The sequence below is a fragment of the Stigmatopora nigra genome, chromosome 4, assembly GCF_051989575.1.
Source record: "Stigmatopora nigra isolate UIUO_SnigA chromosome 4, RoL_Snig_1.1, whole genome shotgun sequence".
Lineage (NCBI taxonomy): Eukaryota > Metazoa > Chordata > Actinopteri > Syngnathiformes > Syngnathidae > Stigmatopora > Stigmatopora nigra.
In genome coordinates this window covers 10379287-10401661 of record NC_135511.1, presented here as the reverse complement: position 1 = coordinate 10401661, position 22375 = coordinate 10379287, and the positions used below count along the sequence as shown (strand labels likewise).

The window sequence follows — 22375 nt, the reverse complement described above, 5'->3', positions numbered from 1 at the left end:
CTACCCCATAACAACCTGTCAGAATGCCCCCACCCCAGCCCATTATCCTCAATACTCATGCCGGCAAGAGCGGGCTTGAACTGTATTTTTTGGTGTGAGGTGTACGTGTGAGGTCCACGCTGGAGGGGTGTATTTCTCTATCCCCTCCCCCCACTAAAGGCTCTTTAACTGTGTCCAAACCCATACACACCCCCAACAGAGCACCACCTCCACTGTTGATGCTGAGCTCTTGTTTCTAGATGTGTGGCTCATTGTGTTCTTCCCTGACAATAGTCAACATAGAGGAAGGAATGCCCCGCAGGAATCTTTCCAAAATAACTTTAAAAAGTGTGAACGTGCGAATCATCTGGGAACAATAGCTCGGGTATGCAAAACAACAGTAAATAACTAAACAAAAAAGCAAGTTTTAGGGGGAAAACACAAATATCAACAGGTCACTGATTATAACTGTGACATGAGTGAAATCATAGGTGAAGGTTATATTGTAAGATTACTGTTCAAATTTTATCTCTGAAAAAGTTTGATATTAAATAAGAAGCTGGCATGGCAAAACACAGCTGAATTGTTTTTCTTCCTCTTTTCGCTGTCTGTCAGAATTATCCCATTTCCAAAATGACTACTTTGCAGCTAATTAAAACAAATGCAATCTTGCTTGATTTCCCAAACATTGATCACCCAATATTGTTATCATAATGTTTCCCAATCAGATCAGCACAACACAACTGCAATTTGGAGCTGATATTGATTCATACACAAAAAAATACTTACATTCCTCGTGAGCTTCCCTTGGCAACAAACCATTTCAGCATTTTTCCAATGCATGCATGTTTAAAAAGAATAGCTAAAAGTATGATGCAATTTATTATAGACTACAATTTCCATTTATTGTAGATTACAACTTCCTAAAAAATAGGGGAAATGGCAGGCTTTGCAAAGCCCAAGACATTTTAAACATAGGAACGCATTTTGTTTAGAACATTAATGTGCATTAACAAGATTATGTTGACTAGAAGGTAGTTTTCGATGGGACCAATAATATGGCAAACTAATCAAAATTGAGAGTGAATCAACAGCCTCACTGAAAATAGCACAGCGTGCATCAGATCTAATTGATCATTGCACTCATGCGGTTTGTTTTAGACTTGGGGCTGCATTAAAAAAAAAATCGGCTCGATTTTCTTCAATATGCACCAAAAAGTTCTGGCCAATGTGCAAAATTGACACATTTGCTATCTCCAGGCCAGAAGCACCTGTTGTGTGTGGGGTCTAAGTGAAGGAAGAAAGAAAAAACATTTGAACTGGATCGAGTGGAGCAACTAGCGTCTATGACACTTTGACATACTTGGACCGACTGATGGATAGGAATGTTGCCTACCTGCCCCATGTTCCTGTATCCGTACTTTTCCGCGATCCGCTCGGCTACGTCGGATCCACCGGTTATCCTAACCGCCCAGTGGTTAGTGTATATCCGAGCGTGGCACGGCATCGGCGGTGTAAGGAAGCCGAGGCTGAGCGCCAGGGCGCACAGCAGACGGACCATCTTCACCCCGCTAACTTTTCCTTCCTCCAACACCTCCGCCTCCTCTTCTCGGCGTAAAAAAAGAAGAAGTATAAAAAACAACAAACAAACAAAAAACAAACAAAAGCTAACTTTGATCGATCGCGGATCTCATGAACTACCCAAGCGGGGGAAACGAGAGAATCCAACAGAGGAGAGGGACGGAGGGAAGGAGGTGGAGGGGAGCGGAGGTGCAGAGAAGTTTCCCTTCCCCTTCAAAGCTCCGATAAAGTCCACATGGAGACTAGGAAGTTTACTCCGGACGTAGTGGGGTTGTACGGAGGCTCATCCGAAGCTGTTTGCTCCACGAGATCTCCCCGATGTCAAGCACCCGCACGTCAGTCTCCTGGCAAACGACTAACTAGCTGGAGCTTGGTCGGCGAAACGCCAGACTAGAGAGTAGACTATACACGCCAAGGTGGGGGGGCGTAGGGGGTTCCCTGCCGAGGCGCCGCCGGGTCTTAAAGAGAGTAAATTCCGTGGGGGGAGGGGGGGGGGGCACTCGTATAGTGGGGCAAAGGAGCAATAAATCATCCTGGGCTTTCCCAAACGTGTCTATAAAATAAATAAATAAATAAATAAATACATAAATAAATATAGATATACCTTAGTTAGTTATCACTTTTTGAAGTGTGCATGGTTGCACTTCTTGCACCCTGCAATCTGCCGGGCCCCTGCCTCTGCCCCAGTTTGACCTGGGATAGGCTCCAGCACCCTCCGCGGCCCTAATGAGGACAAAGCAGTTCAGAAAATGAATTAATGAATATAAATCTTTTTATGACAACTTATGTATGTACTTTATGGAGCTTTGAATCTGATGATAATTTTATAATGACAATAAAGGTGTTCAATTCAATTAATATATAGATATAGAGTGGCCAAGGGGTTAGTGTGTTGGCATCACAGTTCTGAGATCGATGATTCAATCCCAGGTTTAGACTTCCTGGACTTGTGTGGGTTTTCTCCATGTATTCTGGTTTTCTGTCACATCCCAATAATGTGCACAGTAAACTGATAGGTTTCTGCATGAAATAGTTCAAAAAATCCAAGTGTCCTAAGACAGAGTTTCTTATTTGGTCATTACGGTTATCAATTCTCTTTGCAATCACAGGTACACATCTGTGGAGGCATCACACACATGCACATCTTGTTGAGATATGCTGCTGAATGCAAGCCTTGTCAGTGTGCCGCTTCATATTATTGACACTCAAATACCAGGGCAGACTTAGCTCAACTATGACCTCCACCTTACACAACACTGCATACATTCCCCTGCATTTTTTTCTCACAGGTAACTGCTGCAAAAAGGACAACAAAAGTCAAAGAAAAACATACACTTTGAGTTCATCTTTTACCCATAAAGAGAATACCTTTTCACCAATCTGGTGTCCTACAAGTGCAATCAGTGGATTGCAGTTAGGTGCTTCTTGTTTTTCTGCAGAAATCTCATTGGCCAAAGTTTCTGTGCTGGATCGATATGAACAAAAAACACTTACCTACAGCTGCCCTCCAGGATTTGTTTGTCCACCCCTGGAATAAGAACACCAAAATGTAAAACATATCCCACAAAGTATACTATGATGCTCAATGTGTGTGGGCTTTTTTTGGGTATCAGACCACATCACTTCATAAATATTTATCTCTAACACAAACAAAAACAATCCTCGACCCACTCAAATATTATGCAAACAAGTAAACAAGATAACTCAAACTACACTAAGAAACAAACCTTTACACAGTGTTCATTTTGTTTCACAAATTCTGACATCGTTGAGGGGCAGATGTGAGGAAATGTAAAAGATCCATTATAGTTGCTGTTAGGCAGAGGAAATTGACACCAAAGTATATGCATACATAGGTATTAATTACATATGGATATAAAGATCCATAGCAACAAAATAAAAGCATTCCTAAATACAGATATACAAAATATATATCCACATGCATATACTGTATATATGCACATAAACACGGATATATATTATATAAATAGATCATACTGTGGTGCTTTTTACCTTTTTTTGCCTCTTCAGGCCTTAGCTGTAGTTACCTAAATTTTCAACACATTTATTTTCATTCAGCATTACAAAGCAGATCATGTTGTGTTGAAGTTCTTTTTTCTTTTCTTATTAACTCGAGGTATCATGTCCAAACTGCCCTCGGAATCCCCCCCGAGTCCCTCCATTCACCCCCTAAGCCGTGCAACCCAGGTCACAGCTGACTAAACGCTATCATTCTGGAATGCACCAGCTATTATCTGCCCATTCACCGTTGATTGACATCCCCCCACATACACACCTCGTCCCAAAAAGCCGGGAGGGCCGTGCTAATTGCGGCTCAATTCCTGCAGCCGATGAACACGACAAGCGTGTCAGGCCACATTCTCCCATTCCAAGATGGAGATGAAAGGGAAGAAAGGAAGTAACAAATTGAGTTTTTTTGTTTCCAGGTCTTGAGAAGTAGACTAAACGGACACCCCCCTGCCACCAAATCCTCGAAGCAAGTGAACCCTCTGAACCCCAACAAAATGTCAACAAACTGAGGGACATTCCTGTCCCGCTTGGGGGCAATAACAAAGTGCATCATGTGTTTGACCCATTACTTGTGTTGCAAAAACCCCACTCTTTCCACATCATGCATGGCTTATGCTCGCGTTTATTCAACGCGCAATCCAAAAACCAATTGTTTTCTGCAGCAGGTGTTGTGTCACATTTGAAGTTATACTGTCATCTAGTGGCTCTGGACTTAGTGTACAGACTAGAATTCTGTGGAGGATTCTGTAAACGGCCCACTTTGTCAAGTTAGCCCCCATTTTGCTTTTCCTTCAGCGTGAAGTACCGCTTGCATTAATAACATTTGCTGGCTGCTCATTACGTATGAGCCAGCCATTTTCCAAAATTTGTAGTTTAAAATCATTTCAGTTTCCTGGATTTTGGGCCAAATATTCCCCCCAAATTCAGTCTAATGCTTATTTTTTAACGGGGGTACTTGCACATTTTTTAGTTGCCTAATAGTTTTCAGTCCCAAGGCTAGCAATGAGTCAAGTTTCAACACGGGATACCAAACAGTCGCATTCACACGCCAAGTCAAAATGGATTGGACGTTTAACGGAGTACATTTGCACCTATGTGATTGATCCCTATAGGGGAAAACTCAAGACAGGAGTCAAATTAAACTTCCAACATCTCAGAACGTTTATTTGAAGGGCTTTGAGGATTAAAATTAAATTAAAATAAGATTTGGGTTGGCGGGTGGTGTCTTAGACACGGGTGAAAAAGGTAGCATACAAAATGAAGATTGGGGCGTTGTGTGAACTGTATATATAAAACAACAAAAAATGCAGTAGTTGCACCTGACCCCCACCAGAACAGCCCTCATGTATCAATCAGTGCGGTTGTGGTCTCAGTTTGTTTCTTTTCCCTGTAACTTTCTCTTCCAGCAGTGTTCAAACTCTAACCCGAAAAGAAGTCCTTCAGCAATGTAGCAACCAGACCAAGTTCTACTATTACATATACAGTATATTTATATAATATATATCTATATTTATATAAATACATACATAAATATCTTACAGGTACAATCAATTTGGAGGTGGGGAAGGAAGAGAACCAAATGAGGACTTGTTTGAGGTGGGGGCAAGGTCAGGGCACGTTTGGCTGCTTGTGTGTGTGTGTGTGTGAATGTATGTGTGCGTATGTGTGTGTATGTATCTTTCCTTTTTGTTCCTTTTAGCAGAAAAAAGGGGGGGTCGGGTTCAGGGTCTTGTGAGGGAATTTGAAGCAATCCTCAATTGCCCCAGTAGGGAGAGCTGCCATAACTAGACTTGCTGCCTTGGCTTTTCTGCTGCATGCCGCTCGACGGGCCACGCTGTCCCGGACCACCCTGACGGGGAAGTAGAAAGAGAAAAATCGTTGCCGTTTTGGATGCCTTTCAGAAAACTTCAGATTCCTGGGAAAGCTATTGTAGCATATAGTTAAATAGTCACTATGCTGAAATAAAGGCATTTCTAAAATATCAACTAAGTTATAAAGGTGAATTTGTTTTATACACATTGCCAACAAATGATGAATGCATATGCTATTTGTCATACCTGTGTTTCCTGTGTGAGGTGGTGGTGTAACAACTGCGAATGGGGCTGCTGATGCGGAGGCAAGATGTGCAGAAAATGTCCTGGCGCGTAGCCCGGCGCTCCCCCAGGGTTCATGGGTCCAGCGCCGCCCAGGGCCGAGGGAAGGGTGAAAGGCGGCGGTGTCCCCGTGTGGAAACCCTGCTTGTCAAATGACTGGTGAAAAAAAAAAGTTTGAGTTGAAATCAATGGACTCTTTTTTTTTTTTGGCGACCCTGATTACAGTGGTATCTTTACTTAAAAATGCGTTTAGAAGAGGTTGTAGTCACCTGTGTTTTGTTGTAAATGGATGGATTCATCTCTGGTACGCCACCACTGCTCCCAGATCCAGACAATCCTGGTGCTGTAAGCAGGAAAGAAAGTGAGTCTTTACCAAGAATGACATGACGGTGACACTCGGGTAGAAAATCAATAGGGGGTGGAGGTTCTGGAATATAACAAAAAAAACTGTTGTGGGACATCAGGTCTTGGGGAAAGGTCAGCCAGTTGGAAGGCGCCGATTAAAATTAGCCAGTGCGCAAGCTTGAAGCAGTCTGCTTCTACCATGTGGATGACATGCAATCACAGACATACACATTCAGCCTCCTTTCATGTGTTCCTTTTTGAACGCCCACTGACTTGATATAAATATAGATATACACAGTATATGTTTGCGTGTGCGTGCCACCTGTACCTTTCCCTGGGCCGCTGCCCGCCGATTTGGCGACTTGAGATTGGGCAGAGCCGCCGTACCCTCCCTTATTGTACTCCCCAGCATGGGCTTGAGACAGGTCGTCAAAGGCTGAAGGAGCAAGAGGAAGTCAAGAAGAAGGGAGAGGAGCAGATAGGATAGAAAATGTGAAGGAGGTGGAAGAGGGAAGGAGGGGAGAAAGGCAGTAAGGTAACCTGACTACAATGGCAGCTGTGTCTATATTGAGCCAAACAGTGGTGATGGTGGTGGTGGGCATTGAGCTATGCATGCATCAAAAAGTTAACACACGTGCACCTGCACACACATACACACATGAAGAGGCCCGAAAACCCAACAATCATGCAGAGTAGAAAAATTAACCTTGCAAAATAATAAAATAAAATTAGAAATGGACTAAAAGCTATGCATTGCCTTGCACTTCTGCTAAATGATTTCACAATAAAAGTAACCTATGTTGAGTGCTGCCATGGTTCAGTCAACCGTGTTTCTTCTCAGGTGTGCCTCACATGTATTCATAGGTACAGATAAAGTACACGACAGAGAGTTGGATCTTTTAGTGGGTTGGCTCAGTGCTGTCCTGCATCTCACCCACTCATTTTGGCTGCGTAATAGTCTGGAACTAGCGTTCATGTCGCATAAGCGCCCCCGTTCTTTGTGCTGTGATTATGATTTATATTTATCAACTTATCAAAATATTTTACTGTTTATAAAACTTGACGATATTTACAGTCAGCGTTTTATCGTCCAGGTCTGGTTGCACTACTACTCAAGTCCTCTAATGAGCAAAGTCATTGGTGAAAGGATTTTTATTTTTCTAACAAAAATAGTAATTGTCAAAAGTGTGTCTCACCTGTGCCATAGGCATGCTGTCCATAAGTAGGCTGATGCTGTTGGTGGTACTGATTGGAAGGGTTGGCCAAGCCCATGGCGGGTTGTTTGGCTGAAGTAGGAGGCACAAAGACGGTGGGGCCATACTGGAAGGCCGAGGGGACACCAGGCATGCCCGGGTAGTATGGCAGACCTAAACACAAGTAATATGGGTTCCTAAAAAGGTCTCAATGGTGCGTGAGAGTGACGTGTAATCAGTCGCTCAGTCACCAGTATAGCCATAGCCAGGTGGGATCGGTGGGTTGAGGAAGGCTGGGTTTTGGTTCTGTTGGCCTTGGCTCTGGCCTTGACCCTGTCCCTGTGTTGCAGCCTGTGGCGCCTGTTGAGCCTGCGATTGCACGCCAGCTGTGGACAGGCTGGTAGGTGGCGCTGGGGATGAAGAGTCATTCCTCCCAAACTTTGTCGCCTCACCTAGACAATGTTAGTGTAAAGCCAAATTTAGAGGTTGTCCAAAATACTTCACATCTAGTTTTTCCATACTTTTCCGTTTCCACAATTTTCAAACAAAACTCACTGCCACTCACCTGAGTAAGGATTGTTGGCAAGGCCATCTCTTCCAGGTATTGTGGCCGTAGTACCAGGAAATGCTACACTATAGTAGTCCTGCATAAACAGCAGTGCCAATTGTATAAACAACATTGAATATGCAATATCAACTTTAACTGCTTGTATGGGCTACTTCATTCATAGAATTGCAAAAAAAATAAAAATAAAACTCACCATGGGAAGACGGGACTGCAGCATCTGCAGCTCCTCGTAGCCATAGATCTGCTATTGGGATTGCCCCCCAAAAAAATCATTTAATAATTGCTGTCCAATTTTAGACAATTGCATATATTGTACATCACACATTGATATCCTAATCTATGTATCGATAAACAGTGTATTGAATTATATTGAAATTAAATTCACAAGTAGTGGTACCAATGTACTGTGTTAGACATTTAGTTACCGGGTAGGCTGGGAGCAATCCACCAGGGCCCATGATGTATTGACTGGCCAAAAGAGGGGGCACGCCTTGGGCCAAATTGGGAGGGGCTTTGCCTAGAGAGAAAAAAAAATGATATGAAGTTCAATCTATTTCATTTGTATATTGAAGATATTCACATTACCAGAGGTTGCGGTGAGGAGGGGCGCTGTGCGGCTGTTTGCAGCTGAAAGACCACCACTTGGGCCATTCAGTCCTGGTGCTCCGGATAGGTGCGGACCACTGTTTGAACTGCTGACAGCCAATGGGGACGAGATAGTGGCATTGTGCGGCTGGCCTGACTGAGTGGAAAAGGTGTGTGGATTGGCGCAGACAATCTCCTCATTAGTTGCCTGAGGAAATTAGGAACAAAATGATGAGGCTATGATTTCTTTAGAGACAACAAGCAATGATTTTACTGAAATGTATTTTGGCTGTGGCATGTGAGCCGGAGGTGAAGACTTACTGGCACAGAAGAGTTAGTGGTGTAGGGAGGTCCAGATAAATGAGAGGCGCTCACATGGCTGGAAAGCAAAGTACACACAATTAAAAGAAAAAAGAAGTTACAATGAAGTTGTAAACCAATAAAACAGCCATCACTAATATCGGTCGACAAAATAAAAAAACAGTATTAAGTGTGCCTGACTTTACCTGTTGAGCGAAGGAACGGGTGTCAAGTTGGCTGTTGTGACTCCGGTGGAGGGCGCATGGTGGGTGGGGCCACCGTCATTTAGGAGCGGAGACTCTGTTTTCACCGTTCTTGGCAATTGTGCAGCTAAAATATATATACATATTTATTTTGTTTTTATTTAATTCATTTTTTAAAATGTGGATTAAACAGTTTTGAATTGTCAACTTACTTTCCGGTGTGCTTTGTATCTTCATGGTAGAGTAACCATTCTATATATATTAAAAAGGGGGGGGGGGGGGGGGGAATGTAATCAGTAATTGGGCAACATTTTGCACAGATTAGGAAACAATGCGTCACATCACCGTGAGGCTGGGGGCAGATGGCTGCATCTCTTTGCTCGGAGAGAATGGATGGTGGGGAGGTAGGGATCTGGTAACACCACCCTCAATGCGCTTTGCGGGGGGTAGCACCGTAGAAGGTGGAGCAGCGGCACCCGGGAGGCCCAGAGAGGGGGTAGCTGTGGCACTGGGCAAGCCCAAGGACGGTGAGGGGAAGCCAGCATCCGGCATGGTGGGTATGCCGCTAATGTGTTCGCTGGTATGATAACAGGAGAAAATATTTGTAAATGAAAAGTTATAGATTCAAGTCTTCAGGGTCATCTTGAAGACGAGGCATGAGCAAATTTACCTCACAGAAGCAGGTTTGGAAAACAAGCTTTGTGACTGCTGTGCAGGTGCTGTTGCAGCAGGGATAGACATCACCCCCGGAGGTGCCGATGGACCCTGTTCTCGGGTCAACTCCTTTTGGATTACGTCAACAGTGCCTGTCTCAGAACTGAAGTCCAATGCACCAAACTGAAATTTCAGGCCAGAGATGTCTGCTGATCCTGGCATCTCCACAGCTGACGAGGGAATCTAAGGACGAGGAAAAAGTGCATGGTATATAAACTCATTTGTCTTGCAGTTAAAAAGGTATAAAACTCCCTTGCTCACTACAAAATTAATTTTAACTTGTAGTAGGGTTGGAATGTGTTAATGAACAGCTGAATCGCTGTATTATTCATTTGCAAAGTGGGTTAATTTTAGTACCTTTGAGGGGGGCAGTACTCTACGCTTCTGTGTCTTAAGATGTCGCATGGGAGGCTCTGTGATAGGAGAATCCACACCAGGCAACTTAATTCCCGGAGAGCCTCCATCTCTTACAGTTAGGACTGATGACTCATGACCTTAAGCACAAAGAAGCAGGTGGGTAAATTCAAACTATACATTCAATATACTGCAGATGGATAGAAGAATGTGCAGGAACCAAAGAGTCATACCTGGCGGTGTGGGCACTTGTGGGCCATGGGAATGGGACATAACCCGTGGCTCCATTGTAGGAAGGATGGAGGATTGTTGGTGCCTCTGTGCTAGCTGGCTGAGCACAGCGGAGGGTTCTGGCTGAACCTTCATTTCCACTATGGGAAACATGAAATAATATTTTAAAAAAGTGACACATGCACCACAGCGAAAAATTTGACTGTCCTAAACACTTGACACCAAGGATTACAGCTAATTTCTGAAATTTACTCAAATTTGCTCTTTTGAGGGTCCATTAGCGCTCACAAACCATTCTACTTTAAGACTAATGCCAAGTACAGCTTTTGTTAACGTGATTACCAGGGGCAGAAGGTGTCATCTAATTTGGTTGGAATTAAATTCTGCACCCGCTATGGCCTTTTGTGGAATAGTTGGCAGATTGCTTTAAGGTTAAGTTTATCAACTTACTGTGCAGGCCTGTTACAGGTCCGTTGTCCAATCTCTGAGGAGCTATTTCGACAGAAGGTGAAGGGGCGGGGTTCTGTACCACAGGCTGTACCACTGGAGGTACCACATCTTTGGAAGCGCTACCGTTGATGGTTGAGGTAGCAGCCAGGCTCTGTCTGACTCTCTGACCAAGCCGAGGCCCATTAAGCTGATCTGCTGTCCTGGCGTCAGACAGAGGCACTGGCTTGGGTGCGCTTGGAGACCCTAATCCAGGAGTAATGGCTGAAGACTAAGAAGAAAATACATGTGTAAATACAATTGTAATGAATTGGTTATTTTTCAGCTTATTCCTTTGAAAATTCTGACATGTAGCAGTGCAAAAGGACTGAAAATGTTCTAGTTACTAGAACTAGAATCTAGTACCAGAGCAGCATGCGCATAGGTGGCGCTTCCAGAGGCAGCATGGGCATAGCTGTGTGTTGCTGTCCGTCCATTGTGGTGGGAGTTTGTGAAGACCAGGCTTTGGCCAAGATCTTCAGCAGACGGCCCATCAACAAGGTCTGATTCCACAGAAACACCAGGCTTTGGGAGGAGGCCTGTCAGGTCCACACTGATGAACAGCAATAAGAGGGTCAAATTGACTGAATGAAAATGTTTAATGATTGTATGTCATGTGGAGACGGGCTCACTTGTGATTTCCAGAAGTAGAAGAGGAAGTGAAAACTTTGGTCTCAGACAACTTTGAGAAGAGGGAGGAAAAAACAATTACTTTAATAAATAATTAAAAACATTTATCTAATCAAATGATTCGTATGTCCCCATATATTTACGTCTTCATTCCAGTCTTCTGTAATCCAGTCTTCTGTGTTTCCTCCCCACGCCGCTGAAAAACAACACAAATTTGTCAATTGATCGGTTTGGATGCAAACCTTTACTGGCTGTATGCACTGTAATTAGCTGGTGACTAGTCACCGGTGTATCCAAAATTAGCAGCTTGGACAAGATATTAGATAAGTTTTGAAAAATGGATGGATAGGTCACACAAATGAAAAAAAATCATTTCAAACAGCCCCCCCCCCTGAAATATAATACAAGATTCCTGTTCCCACCTGTCCTGATCTTACCGGGTGCCTCAGCAGTTTCATTGACGTCACCATCCCAATTCTCATGGCGACCGGCAGAGTAATCAGCAGGATTGAAGGTGCTGCAGAGGAATTAAGTGAGTATGACCACAAGGATGACAATAGCATGGACAACTTATTTTTTTCCAAAAAAAAAGACTCAGAAAGATTTTTCCCAAATGCTTGAAATGAACATTACCACTTGTCTAGACAACTGTTTTTCTTACCCCATTGCCTGGGAGAGTCTGGCACCTGCAGCTGCCCTTCCTCGACCACGCCCACCAACCCCTTAAAATACATGCAGAGTACTTTGTGAATGCAAGTTTCCCTTAGCTTGTCTAGTATCAGGAGAAATGAAGCAAGTTGCAGAAGTAGAATAATAGTAGTATTATTAGAATTGCAAGTCACCTCTGCCACGCCCCCTGCGTCCACGGTCTCCCCCTCTCTCTCCGGGCACTACCTCAAAGCCATTCTCCTCAACACGACCTGGAAGCCAAAGACGAGGTTTCGCATTACTAATGTGTTTTTGTGTTACAGTTTGCAGAGACAAAGAACTGAGTGATTATACCTAGTCTCCATGCATTTGAGGAATAAAGTACAAATCATTCAATGCAGATTACATTTTAAAAGGTAAATAAATCAGTAGACAAACATGTCAGAAGACAAACACACCTAACAGAAAGAAGTGTTTCATTCCATACCTTCACGCCCTCGGCTAATCCCGCGGCCTCTCCTGTTGGCTCCACCTCGGCCGCGACTGACCTCACGCTCGACTCCCTTCTTCTCTCGGCTCTCCTTTACCTCTGCAGTACCTCCCTCTTTCCCTAGGCTCCGCTTTTTACCGACTGTTTCCCATGAGTTCTGTTCAGAGAAAAAGAAACAGATTTAGAAAGATTGTAAGCATTCAATCTGATAAGGACAGCAATCAAACATAATAGAGGTTCCCACTGTGTCAGGGGTGCTTTCCAACAAATGATTGATGGCTCTGTTGATGTCCTCGTTACAGTCGTGGAGGGCGACCATGCACTCATCTTGAGTCTTGCCAGTAACCTCAATCAGCTACAATTGGGTGAAGCAAAACAGTGTAAATGATATGCTTCTCAAAACATGGTGCACAATAAAAACACTAAATACCTGTTTGACTTTGCCTTCAAAGACAGCGTCATTTTTGTCGTAAATCACCTGGGCCAGGCGCATTTGTTCTGCTGTTGCCTGGAAATTAGACAAACTTTAGTGAGAAAATCACCCATAAGCACTGTTGTATCTCTAGGGGTTAGTTTCTATGAGAAATAATATCATCACAATGTCAAAATAACACCCTGACACTTAAAAGGACAATTTTGGGAAATGAAATATTTATACATGACTTGAAATGAACACTACAGTCATTTTGATGATTTCTTAATTAATACAGGAATAGAACTAAAGACTTTGTTAGAAGGGCCAAGAGTTTTGGTGACTTTGGGTCAAGGTAGTACTGCCGTAGAACTTTTTTGGGGGCACACTAAACATATGTCGCTAACCCACCTGTATTTGTTTCTGTGGATGAGTGGTCTGTGTGGTGGAGGGCAGCGTTTTGTCCCGAGTTCCTCGGGCTTGGTTGCTGACCAAAGAAGTCATCATATACAGTATATACAAAAAATGTATGTACAAAATAGAAAAAAAATCTGGAAACAAACAAAAGAGAATAATTAGTTTCCTGAAAAACAAAAATGAGCTATGACAAGATGGATATGGATATGAAAACCGCATTTGATTGAAATTAAAGGTGATGTAGATCTATAATGTGCAATTATTGGAACACCAAAAACTGGAAGAGAATGATGGACATATCTGTTTGCTGGCATTGTGGCATGTCTTAGATTTGTTGACTATTTACAATAGCAATTACCTTTTACAAGTTAAGTGTCAAAATAGTTGGGAATTTGAGTTTCAAACACCGTGACAAACAGCGTGTCCCCTTTAAGCGAATTTGCAAGTTGGCTCATGTGTTGGACTATACCATGTAAGAGTATGTCTCCATCTGTTACCCACCCACCAGCCTCTCAGGGTTAAATTTAGACCCCCAGAGGGGACATTCAAGGTGTCATCTTTCCAACAACCCTAACTCTACGACGCTGTCATACACACAAAAACACCATGAGTGACCAGCAACCAATGCCTTATACAACAATGTCAAAGTATACATATATATCAATTCGATGGGGATTAATAATAGTGTGGCACACAAATTGGCAGTACACATTCGACAATGAATCAAGCACAAATTATGTTAGGATGTCGAGTTAATGGTGTTTAATGGTATGAGAACGTGCTATTATTGGGGGAAAAACATCGCGCCACAAGAGGCTAATGTCCACATGATCTTAACTTGAGCTTAGCTTTTAGCCGCCACTCATTCTTTGTTCCCGAGAGTACGACGCTCACACAATAACCTGCTTCCACTTTTGAACAAAACGCAAACATACAAAAACAAATCTCGAACAGAATTGATGTTAGTCGATCGGCAATGAGTTTGGCTTCGCGGTATAACGATCAAGAGGGAGTTTGTCAACAAACCAGGCTTTCAGAGAAAAGTGCGTCAAGAACAACGCCGCCAATGGAGTCATTGGAAGCTAACACTAGCGGCGCGCCTACAGGAGCGCCCTTGCAACTTAATATACGTGATGTAATCAAACCTCTAAGGGGAATGTAAAGCGTGTACATTGTCGAGATGTCGTGACAAGGCAATTATATAAGACATATCGGAAGAATGCTCACAAAATAACCCGGCATCAGAACGGCCTGCACACAGTCCAGATGCAACATTGGCTAATTTTGCGGTTATCCGGGTAAAAAGGATAGACAACACGCTAAAACGTGTTCAATCATCGACCGATCGCTTCATTGAGCGTAAATCTGAAAGCGTTTAGCTTCATTATTATTATTAGTCGTAGTTTTCTCCCATTTTTTTCCTTACCTGCTAACACGCTTCGCTCAGCCCAGCAGCAGATGTCACGTGACCCACCGCGCCGTTGTTCGCCGTTGTGCAAAACACTTCCGTCTTTTTTTGTCACGGAGCTTTATTGGTCGGAAGTAAACCAACAATATGGGTTGGTCTCATTGCGACCGCCTCGCCAATCGGGAAGCAGCCATATAAATCAAATAGGTTTATAAAAGTGACACATGCTCGCATAAAGGGCTTTAAAACAAACAAAATCACACTGCTCTGTGATCCCCTTTTTTTGTAGACCGCAAGTTCTTAAAATCTCCCTTTGCTTTCGTTCTTGCACCTGCACCACCCTCCTTACTATGTTCTTTTGGGGCATTTCCTAAAAAATATATGTATGAGTAACTATGTTACTCTTATCATTTGCATATGGATCACATCAATATTCATGTAATCAAAACAAATAATGAATATGGTCATTCATGAAGCATATAGTTAGTGAAGTGTGCATCTGTAATTTGAACATGTAATGTGGGTAAACATTTCATGCATATCATTTTTAACACCCACATATGATTGTGTAATGTATTACCATGGCATCAATAGGTCATATTGATCTGTTATAATGACTGTTAGAACCCAGAATGAATGTAATTCTTTGTCTGATGTTTTATAAACTGTGTGCCTAAAACAAAGAACATGTTTAATGTATAAAAAAAAAGGCAAATGCTTTGAAATTATATTTTTATTCATTTTAATTCAAAATAAATACAATACATTTTGACTAAGTCTGTTTCTCCGGTTGACAAGTAAGCATCTTAAATGACATGTTTCCGACCTCATTTTATTAAAACCACAAGTTTATTATTGTTCCCCTTTTTTGCAGTCGGGCTCAGAAAAGGAGCTAGTCATACGATATAATCGTAGCTTGGTTCTCATGGTGCGCAGATACTGAGCATTGCGATCCTGGATCTCCTCCAGCTTGTCTACATAGTCCAAAAACGTCTGAAAAAAGTCAAAGAAGTCAATGACAGTTAAATTTGAGATTAACAATTGCAGCAAACAGAAATGAACTGCTCTCACCATATTAGGCTGCTTGCATAGAAGGCTTTGCTCCTCGTGAAGTAAAGGCTCCATCTTCCTCAGTTTCTCCCAATGGGCCTGAATGACACGCCATCTTAAATTGAGAAAGGAATAATTGGTTCGACTCACAAGTTTGCATCTTTTAAACTTAACATTTTGCACTTCTCTCAGAATATGTCATCTGAATACAGGTGCTTTTTAAAAATATTCACCAATTTTTGAGAACGTCCCAATGGTTTCTTTTTTATTTCTAAACCAATTTAAGTTTTTTGATTACTTACTTAACATTATCTGTTGTCATGGAAAGCTCTGGGTCAAAAGGCCTGTTTTGGTTGTTCAAATCAGTTTGCCCATCCATTTGGATTGTTTCTAAAGGTTTAGTGGGGTCTTCTGGTTTTGGTACTGAAGCAACGGTGAGATTGGGTTCGGTGGTTTCATTCTTATTCAAAGTGGCTGAGGTGGATTGCTTTGCTACACAGAAGGTCCGTGCCGCAAGATTATTGGTATCAGAAGTCTGAGACCAGAGGTCTGCTGGTAGGCAGAGATCTGCATCTTCATCTTTTGCATCTTTGAGAAGCTCCTTAATGTACTTGTAAGCCAATTTTGTGTCTGAAGTGGGAGACACAAGGCATAATTCTGGGTCATTGTTTTTTCTAGGTGTGTTCGACCCTATACCATATTTATTGTTGAATTTTGTGTCAAAAGTGGGAGACTGGATGTCCACTGGGAGGTAGATGTCTCCATTACTCTTTGAATGTGCCAGATACTCCCCTGAGTCCATAGGTGTCGATTTACTGTCACAAAGTGAAGCCCAAAAGTCATATTTCTCATTAGCATGCATCGGTTCCTTCTCGTAATGTTTGGCCAATTTGCTAGCAGATGTGAGAGACTGAATGTCATTTGGGAGACATACATCTGGATCTTCATTCTTTTCATATGTGCGTTCCTCATTTATTATATACTTATTCGTTAGTTTGGTGTCACATGACTGCATTAAAAATTTTCTGTCTTTACCCCTTGCATGTCTTAGTGACTCCCTTGTGCACTTAATGTCCCATTCAGCATCAGGAGAGGGAGATTGGACATTCATCGGAGGGCAGAATTCTCTTCCTTTCTCCTTTGGATGTGTAGGCTTGTCCTTGTAGACTTTTGCATATTTGGAGTCAAACGAGGAAGACCAGAGCTTGGCTTCTGAGTTTTTATTAATTACATGTTTGAATGACTCCTGATGGTTATTGATTCGATTTTCTTGAACCCTTGGTGCAGTGGCCTGAAGTCGAGAGATGCTTGATGCATCATCATTAGGTATTTTGGCGGTTTCCCCTAGATATTTGCGTACCTCCTGAGTATTTTCTAACAGTCTAGCTAGGTTTTTCGGTTCTTGGGGAGCTTGGACTCCACTCTTAAATTCACAGACTGATGAGATGAGATGGGTGGATTGCACCTCTTGATGCCCTAGTTGAACAGGTGGAGATCCACAAAATGTCTTGTGGACCGACATTAAGCATTTGGTCCACAGCCCATCAAGTGAAGGATCCATTTCCAGTGAGTCATCTCTACTCTCTTGAGAGTTGGGCATAACAGATACACCCATCGGAGTATTGGCCTGTTCCAGACGAGTCAAAGCTCTAATCTGTTCAATTCTTCTCTCATCTTCTCTGAATGAATCGTATCCTCCAGCCTCACTGTCATACATAGTTTGTGCATCTCTCATACTGGGAGGCTCAGAAGATGTGAGACGTCCAGCGGATGAGATCGAGGAAAAGAGGGACGGGCACTCTGGGGAAGGCAACGAGACAGCGAATGGCACAAACATCTGTAGCTGCCTGTGATATAGGCGCAAGTGCTCCTGCATCTCCTCATTTATCATTGCAGACTCTTCTCGATCTCCTTCCATTGACTCCTGGTGTAATTCACTGGAGTCTTCCATAGACGTGTCGAACCTCCCGTTTTCTTTGCTAGAACTGTAACCTACATCGCCTTTTTCCAGGGAGTTCCTTGGTCCTACAAGTCCATAGACGTGTTTGGTTCTTACTGCTCTTCCCTCTTCGGCTCTGCTGCTTTTAAGAATGGAAGACTGGAAGTCACAGCCTTGGTGTTTCCCTGAGCTAGGTGAAACGCCACTAAAAGAAGATCTAGATGACCCCATCTTTGGCTTCTTAGGGAGACTCTTCCCAGCACTGCTGGATTTGGAAGACGTTGTGCATTTTCCACCATGGCCTCTTAACTCTTTCACACTGTGGTAAATAAAGCAGATGTTAAAACTTTTGAATTAGTTGCCAGCCAATTGCAGGGCACAAGAAGACGGACAGCCGTTAATATAAAAAATATCTGATGCAGACATGTAGTGCAAATTTCACAACTTAAGTAACTCCTATGGAGAGATTGGACCATGTTGGGTAATGCCGGTAACATAATTTCCCATTTTGAACACTTACCGGTCAGCATATCTCAGTGTGTTCAGAGTGTGTTCTGTGGCAACGTGACCGGGTGAAATGTTGGCAATCATACATGTCATGGAATTGCCAAGAAATGAATCTTTCAAGACCTAAAGCAAAATAAATCAAGTTTAGTGAGTTTAAAATCATTGAGTGCAATTTATTTCCTGGTACCTGAGTGAGTTTGCTTTGCCTGAAAGGTGTGTGTCGCTGCTCTTGGTCAAGGGAGCGAATGCATTCTTTAAGCTGGAGAGGTGTACAAAAAAAATGTAATGACCAACTACAAGACAACTCTAGGTCTCAATTTTGTAATGGAAAACTGGCAGATAAATCAAAATACATGAAAGAGTGCTGTAGCTTACAGCCAATAAACTCTGGTTTATCTCAGCTCCTTCCATTCGAGTCTGCCAGTCAGTCGCTGTGGTGTCCGATGCACGCTCACTTCCAGCCAAGTCGATAAACCACATTCTTAAAAATATGCCATTATAGATAATTATTTTGAATGTTCCAGAGCATACATTAAGTACGACAATAAAAAGCTGACAATATATAGTCCGTCACCTGCCAAAGATCTGCTGGTTGGGCGATCGCAGCTGAATCTGAAGCAAGGCGTGGGACCGAGAAGAGAGCGGATTGACACCGCTCACCCTTTTTTTGCGTGCAGCTAAACCCCGTGAAATCACCTTAAAACAAAATTTCAAAAAGGACAGAGTTGGAATTTTAAATGTATTTGGATAGTTGACTTTTTTTCAATGAAAAAAAAATGTTGTTGACCTTCAGCAGTGAGTCGACTGAGCCTACTCGGACGTCAACTAGTCCTGTAATGTGCACCACGCTGTGGCCATCCTCCCTCACAAACAATCTACGGAACAGGAGATCAGAAAATTAAGTGACATTCATCCCATCCCTACAAAAGCAAAGGTTAAAAAAAACAAATTATATCTGTGGTCTCATACTTCAAATTTATAACTCCATATCCTCCAATGTTGCCAATTTCAAATTAGGATCTTTTTATATATTTGACATTTTGATCTACAGAATACTACAATACTTGGGAACAATTTTAATTTGAGGAAAAGGGACTTTTAAGCAAATTCATGTTTCCCACTGAAATGATCAATATGTAAGATCGGATTTTAAGATAAGTCAATTTAAAGACAAAGGGGTACCTTTTCCTGTTGTTGAGGAGGTCATAGAGCTGGCGACAATAGATCTCACAGAAGCTGACGTACACCAACAATGGGCTGTGAGTTCTTGATAGGTGGGCAAAGATGTCATGGACCGCCAGCACATATAGACCTGCCTCCTCGGGAGCGGAACCCATCATGGTGTGAGTCTTGCCTGCGCCCGTCTGGCCAAAGGCAAAGCAAGTGGCCTTCCCACTACACAGACACATATATCATCTGTTTAATTATTACCATTTAATATCGTCCATAAAAATGGTAGAGGTGGGAGTGATCTGATTATATTATCAAATAAAATACAAACAAAATCAAACTGAGCTGAAATATTAGTTTTACAGCATCCATCACTCAATTAAAAAAAAAGAGATACAAAACATGAATGAAACAATTTAACTAAAACAGCATGACAATTTGTCCATGCTAGTATCATGATTAATCTCTATTCTGGCAGAAGAAATAAGTTTTATAATGACTTGAGATTAACTTTAAAATGTTAAAGAAAAACCGTGGTCAAGGTGACATCTCACCCATTGAGCATATGCTGCACCAGAGGATATGCAGTTTTCTTATACACTTCCTCGTTGGTATGATACTCTCCAAAAACTTGATCAAAGTAGAACGGGTGCTACCAAGAAAGCCAGAATGAAAACAAATCAGACAATGCGACATACTGGAGACAGATTTTGGAGACAAAACATATCATTGCTTTCAAATGAAAAAACACAATTCGTCACACCTGTAAAATGTATTGGGAAAGATCCACAGCTTCTTTGCCTTCTTCCACAATCACACACTCTGCGCTGGGTGTTATCACGACATCCGCTTGACCCTTCTTTTTTTCAGTGAGTGTCAGAGATCTTTTTCTCACACAAACGATTATTCTTGGCCCGTGGGTTTGCCTGCAAACAACAAAGTCAATAAGCATATTTTATGATCCATACATAGAGAGTTAACTGGACTGCATAAGGACTCACTTTTTTGTGGAAACAGGCCGGAGAGGCAGCCCGTAGTTGTACCCTGGTTTTCTCTGGGCCTCATAAACAGGCATTGGATGACTTGCTTTGTCTGTGTGCCGCTTAAATGCAGCTCTGTGTTTTGGGTGCTCATAATTGTGGGGATGGTGTGTGGCAGTTTTTGTGGAGAGTGGAGTGGAGTATGGAAATAATCGTTTACTAATGTCTGGTCTGTTGATTCCTGCCCCCTGGTTGCTGTGCTGCGCAGGACGCTTGCGGTACACATCTTGATCCTCTGTCACGTCGCCTAGTGTCAGACCCTCCTTCTGCAGCGTTTTGATCAGGTGAAGCAGCTTGAATAGACGCCTATTGTCTTCAGGTGAATGGATCTCCAGATGGGGCAGGTCCTCTGAAGTGAGGGCTAGAAGATGGGCGGCGTGCCGGATTCCCATGGAAGTGAGGCTGAAAAGTACACCAAGAAATAAGTCCAAAGAGCTCTGAATTCACATTAAAGATAATGTGATTACCGCTCATGAAGGCGCTGCAGGCCCACCAACTTGAGGCATTCATACAGGCTCAGAAACATGATTGGATGCTCTTACACAAACCTCCAGAGACCCTGGTGAGAGAAAATGTTCTTTCATTAAAAATGTGTGTTCATGATTGACAAAATTACCCTATTGAGCTGTATGGAGAATCAACGTTGGCAACTTCTAGCCAAATTATATGGTATAATAATTTGTTTCATATATCAATCCAAAAGTGATGGTGGATCCAAATGATTTAAGGGCACGTACTGTTGCTATGGTGATGTGTGCCCCACGATGTCCCGCCCTTGTGCCTTCTGTCGATCAATACATTTGACCGCGCTGTCATCACAAAACTAGTAAGAAAAAGCACAGAAAGATATGAGCAATGCATTTTCCCACAGGGACCTGTTTTCATAAACTAAAAAAAGGCTCTTACAGCCCAAAACATGCAACAGATGAGAAAATGCATTTCATTTTAGTTGCTTTGCATTGAAAAATAGAAGACACATCTCATGTAGTATTTGGTAAGTCAAACATGGATTCAGGATTTGTCACATGAATTTTATAAATTTCTTTTGATCTGGTTTGAAATGAAATTGACACTAATCTTAGCAGCAGCAGTTACCCTTAACTTGTTATTTTATGGTGTTGTGTATTTCATCTATATTAAACAATATGAAAAACAGATATAGATTCACGACACACTATTAATTGTAATATTTGTTGTGTTATTTGTTCCGTAATTTGCTGGCAACCAATTCAGGGTGTCTTCTTCCCACTTCCCAAAGTTGACTGGGATATGCTCCAGCACCCCCTCATCCCATGTGAAGATAAACGGAATGGAAAATGTATGGATGTGTTATTGTCAATGGTATTGCATTAAAAAAAACATTCGGATTTAAAATCACCAGGCCCAGGTGGAAAAGGGACCCATATTTTGACAGATTAATAATACAATGCAGTGTATTATCTTAAATATAACTAGTATGAATTGTTTTTTCTCCTGTTTATTATAAGGCGGAAAAATAAATGGAGGCTCCTAACAATCAATTTTGGGAAAGGAGTTTAATCAAATTAAACCAATGATTAAATGAAGAAATAAATAAACTTACCTGCGTAAACTTCTTGTAAAACCAAGACGTACAATGACTGAAGAAGGGCGATAAAAAAGTGTTCACACGTTTCTGAGGTCCGGTGATGTCCGAAAAGTGCATTGGACGACATAGAGTGGCGTAGTGATATGCGAGCCTTTTGACTCCAAAAATGTAAAGATAGCACATTACATAGACAAAGAAACAAAAAATCGCCACCTTGTGACTATGTGTGTTGACAAGTAAAGGTATTTCTATTCGTTTGGTCTCTATGGCGACGGCTCGCCCGTCTTTGAGATATGCGTGGACAAGAAGATAATCCAATAAAAATAGATTACCTTGCTCAAACAGTCTAAGGAAATGTAGATCGCATGGATCAATATGGTTATGAAGTTGTAAATTATATTACTCTAGTTTTAATCTAAGGACAAAGTGAAAAC

The 22375-nt window shown here is 42.2% G+C and overlaps 3 protein-coding genes across 6 annotated transcripts in view; all 3 read right to left on the bottom strand.

Annotated features, from left to right (window-relative positions):
- Positions 1 to 1975, bottom strand: part of LOC144195074 (proprotein convertase subtilisin/kexin type 5-like) — a 46562-nt gene extending 44587 nt beyond the window's left edge. Inside the window, exons 1-2 of the mRNA XM_077714452.1 lie at positions 1652 to 1975; positions 1376 to 1584 (exon numbers count right to left, since the gene is read on the bottom strand). Of these exons, the coding sequence (XP_077570578.1) occupies positions 1376 to 1584; positions 1652 to 1673 (231 nt within the window). The 5' untranslated portion in view covers positions 1674 to 1975. The remainder of the gene's footprint in view (positions 1 to 1375; positions 1585 to 1651) is intronic.
- Positions 1976 to 4728: 2753 nt separating this feature from the next.
- Positions 4729 to 14812, bottom strand: LOC144195587 (ubiquitin-associated protein 2-like). 4 transcript variants are annotated; one of them, XM_077715319.1, is made up of 29 exons: positions 14687 to 14812; positions 13255 to 13394; positions 12862 to 12939; positions 12676 to 12786; positions 12429 to 12588; positions 12136 to 12213; positions 11955 to 12015; positions 11716 to 11810; positions 11437 to 11489; positions 11296 to 11345; positions 11030 to 11216; positions 10628 to 10895; positions 10180 to 10317; positions 9950 to 10086; positions 9549 to 9775; positions 9224 to 9455; positions 9091 to 9130; positions 8882 to 9005; positions 8697 to 8754; positions 8376 to 8583; positions 8216 to 8307; positions 7984 to 8034; positions 7788 to 7866; positions 7474 to 7674; positions 7226 to 7396; positions 6358 to 6465; positions 5954 to 6027; positions 5649 to 5840; positions 4729 to 5440 (listed from the first exon to the last, which is right to left on the bottom strand). In XM_077715319.1, exons 2-29 carry the CDS (start codon positions 13348 to 13350, stop codon positions 5345 to 5347), a joined length of 3465 nt encoding a protein of 1154 aa, XP_077571445.1. In that variant the 5' UTR covers positions 13351 to 13394; positions 14687 to 14812; the 3' UTR covers positions 4729 to 5344. The 4 variants fall into 4 exon arrangements, with proteins under 4 accessions (XP_077571445.1, XP_077571446.1, XP_077571447.1 ...); XM_077715320.1 differs by having other exon boundaries at positions 7984 to 8031; XM_077715321.1 differs by having other exon boundaries at positions 11731 to 11810.
- Positions 14813 to 15386: 574 nt separating this feature from the next.
- Positions 15387 to 22246, bottom strand: LOC144195493 (uncharacterized). The gene is made up of 15 exons (XM_077715178.1): positions 21957 to 22246; positions 21112 to 21197; positions 20842 to 20933; positions 20336 to 20776; positions 20098 to 20260; positions 19889 to 19986; positions 19347 to 19559; positions 18952 to 19039; positions 18739 to 18860; positions 18540 to 18645; positions 18352 to 18423; positions 18178 to 18287; positions 16021 to 17976; positions 15740 to 15833; positions 15387 to 15661 (listed from the first exon to the last, which is right to left on the bottom strand). Exons 3-15 carry the CDS (start codon positions 20898 to 20900, stop codon positions 15521 to 15523), a joined length of 3663 nt encoding a protein of 1220 aa, XP_077571304.1. The 5' UTR covers positions 20901 to 20933; positions 21112 to 21197; positions 21957 to 22246; the 3' UTR covers positions 15387 to 15520.
- Positions 22247 to 22375: the final 129 nt, after the last annotated feature.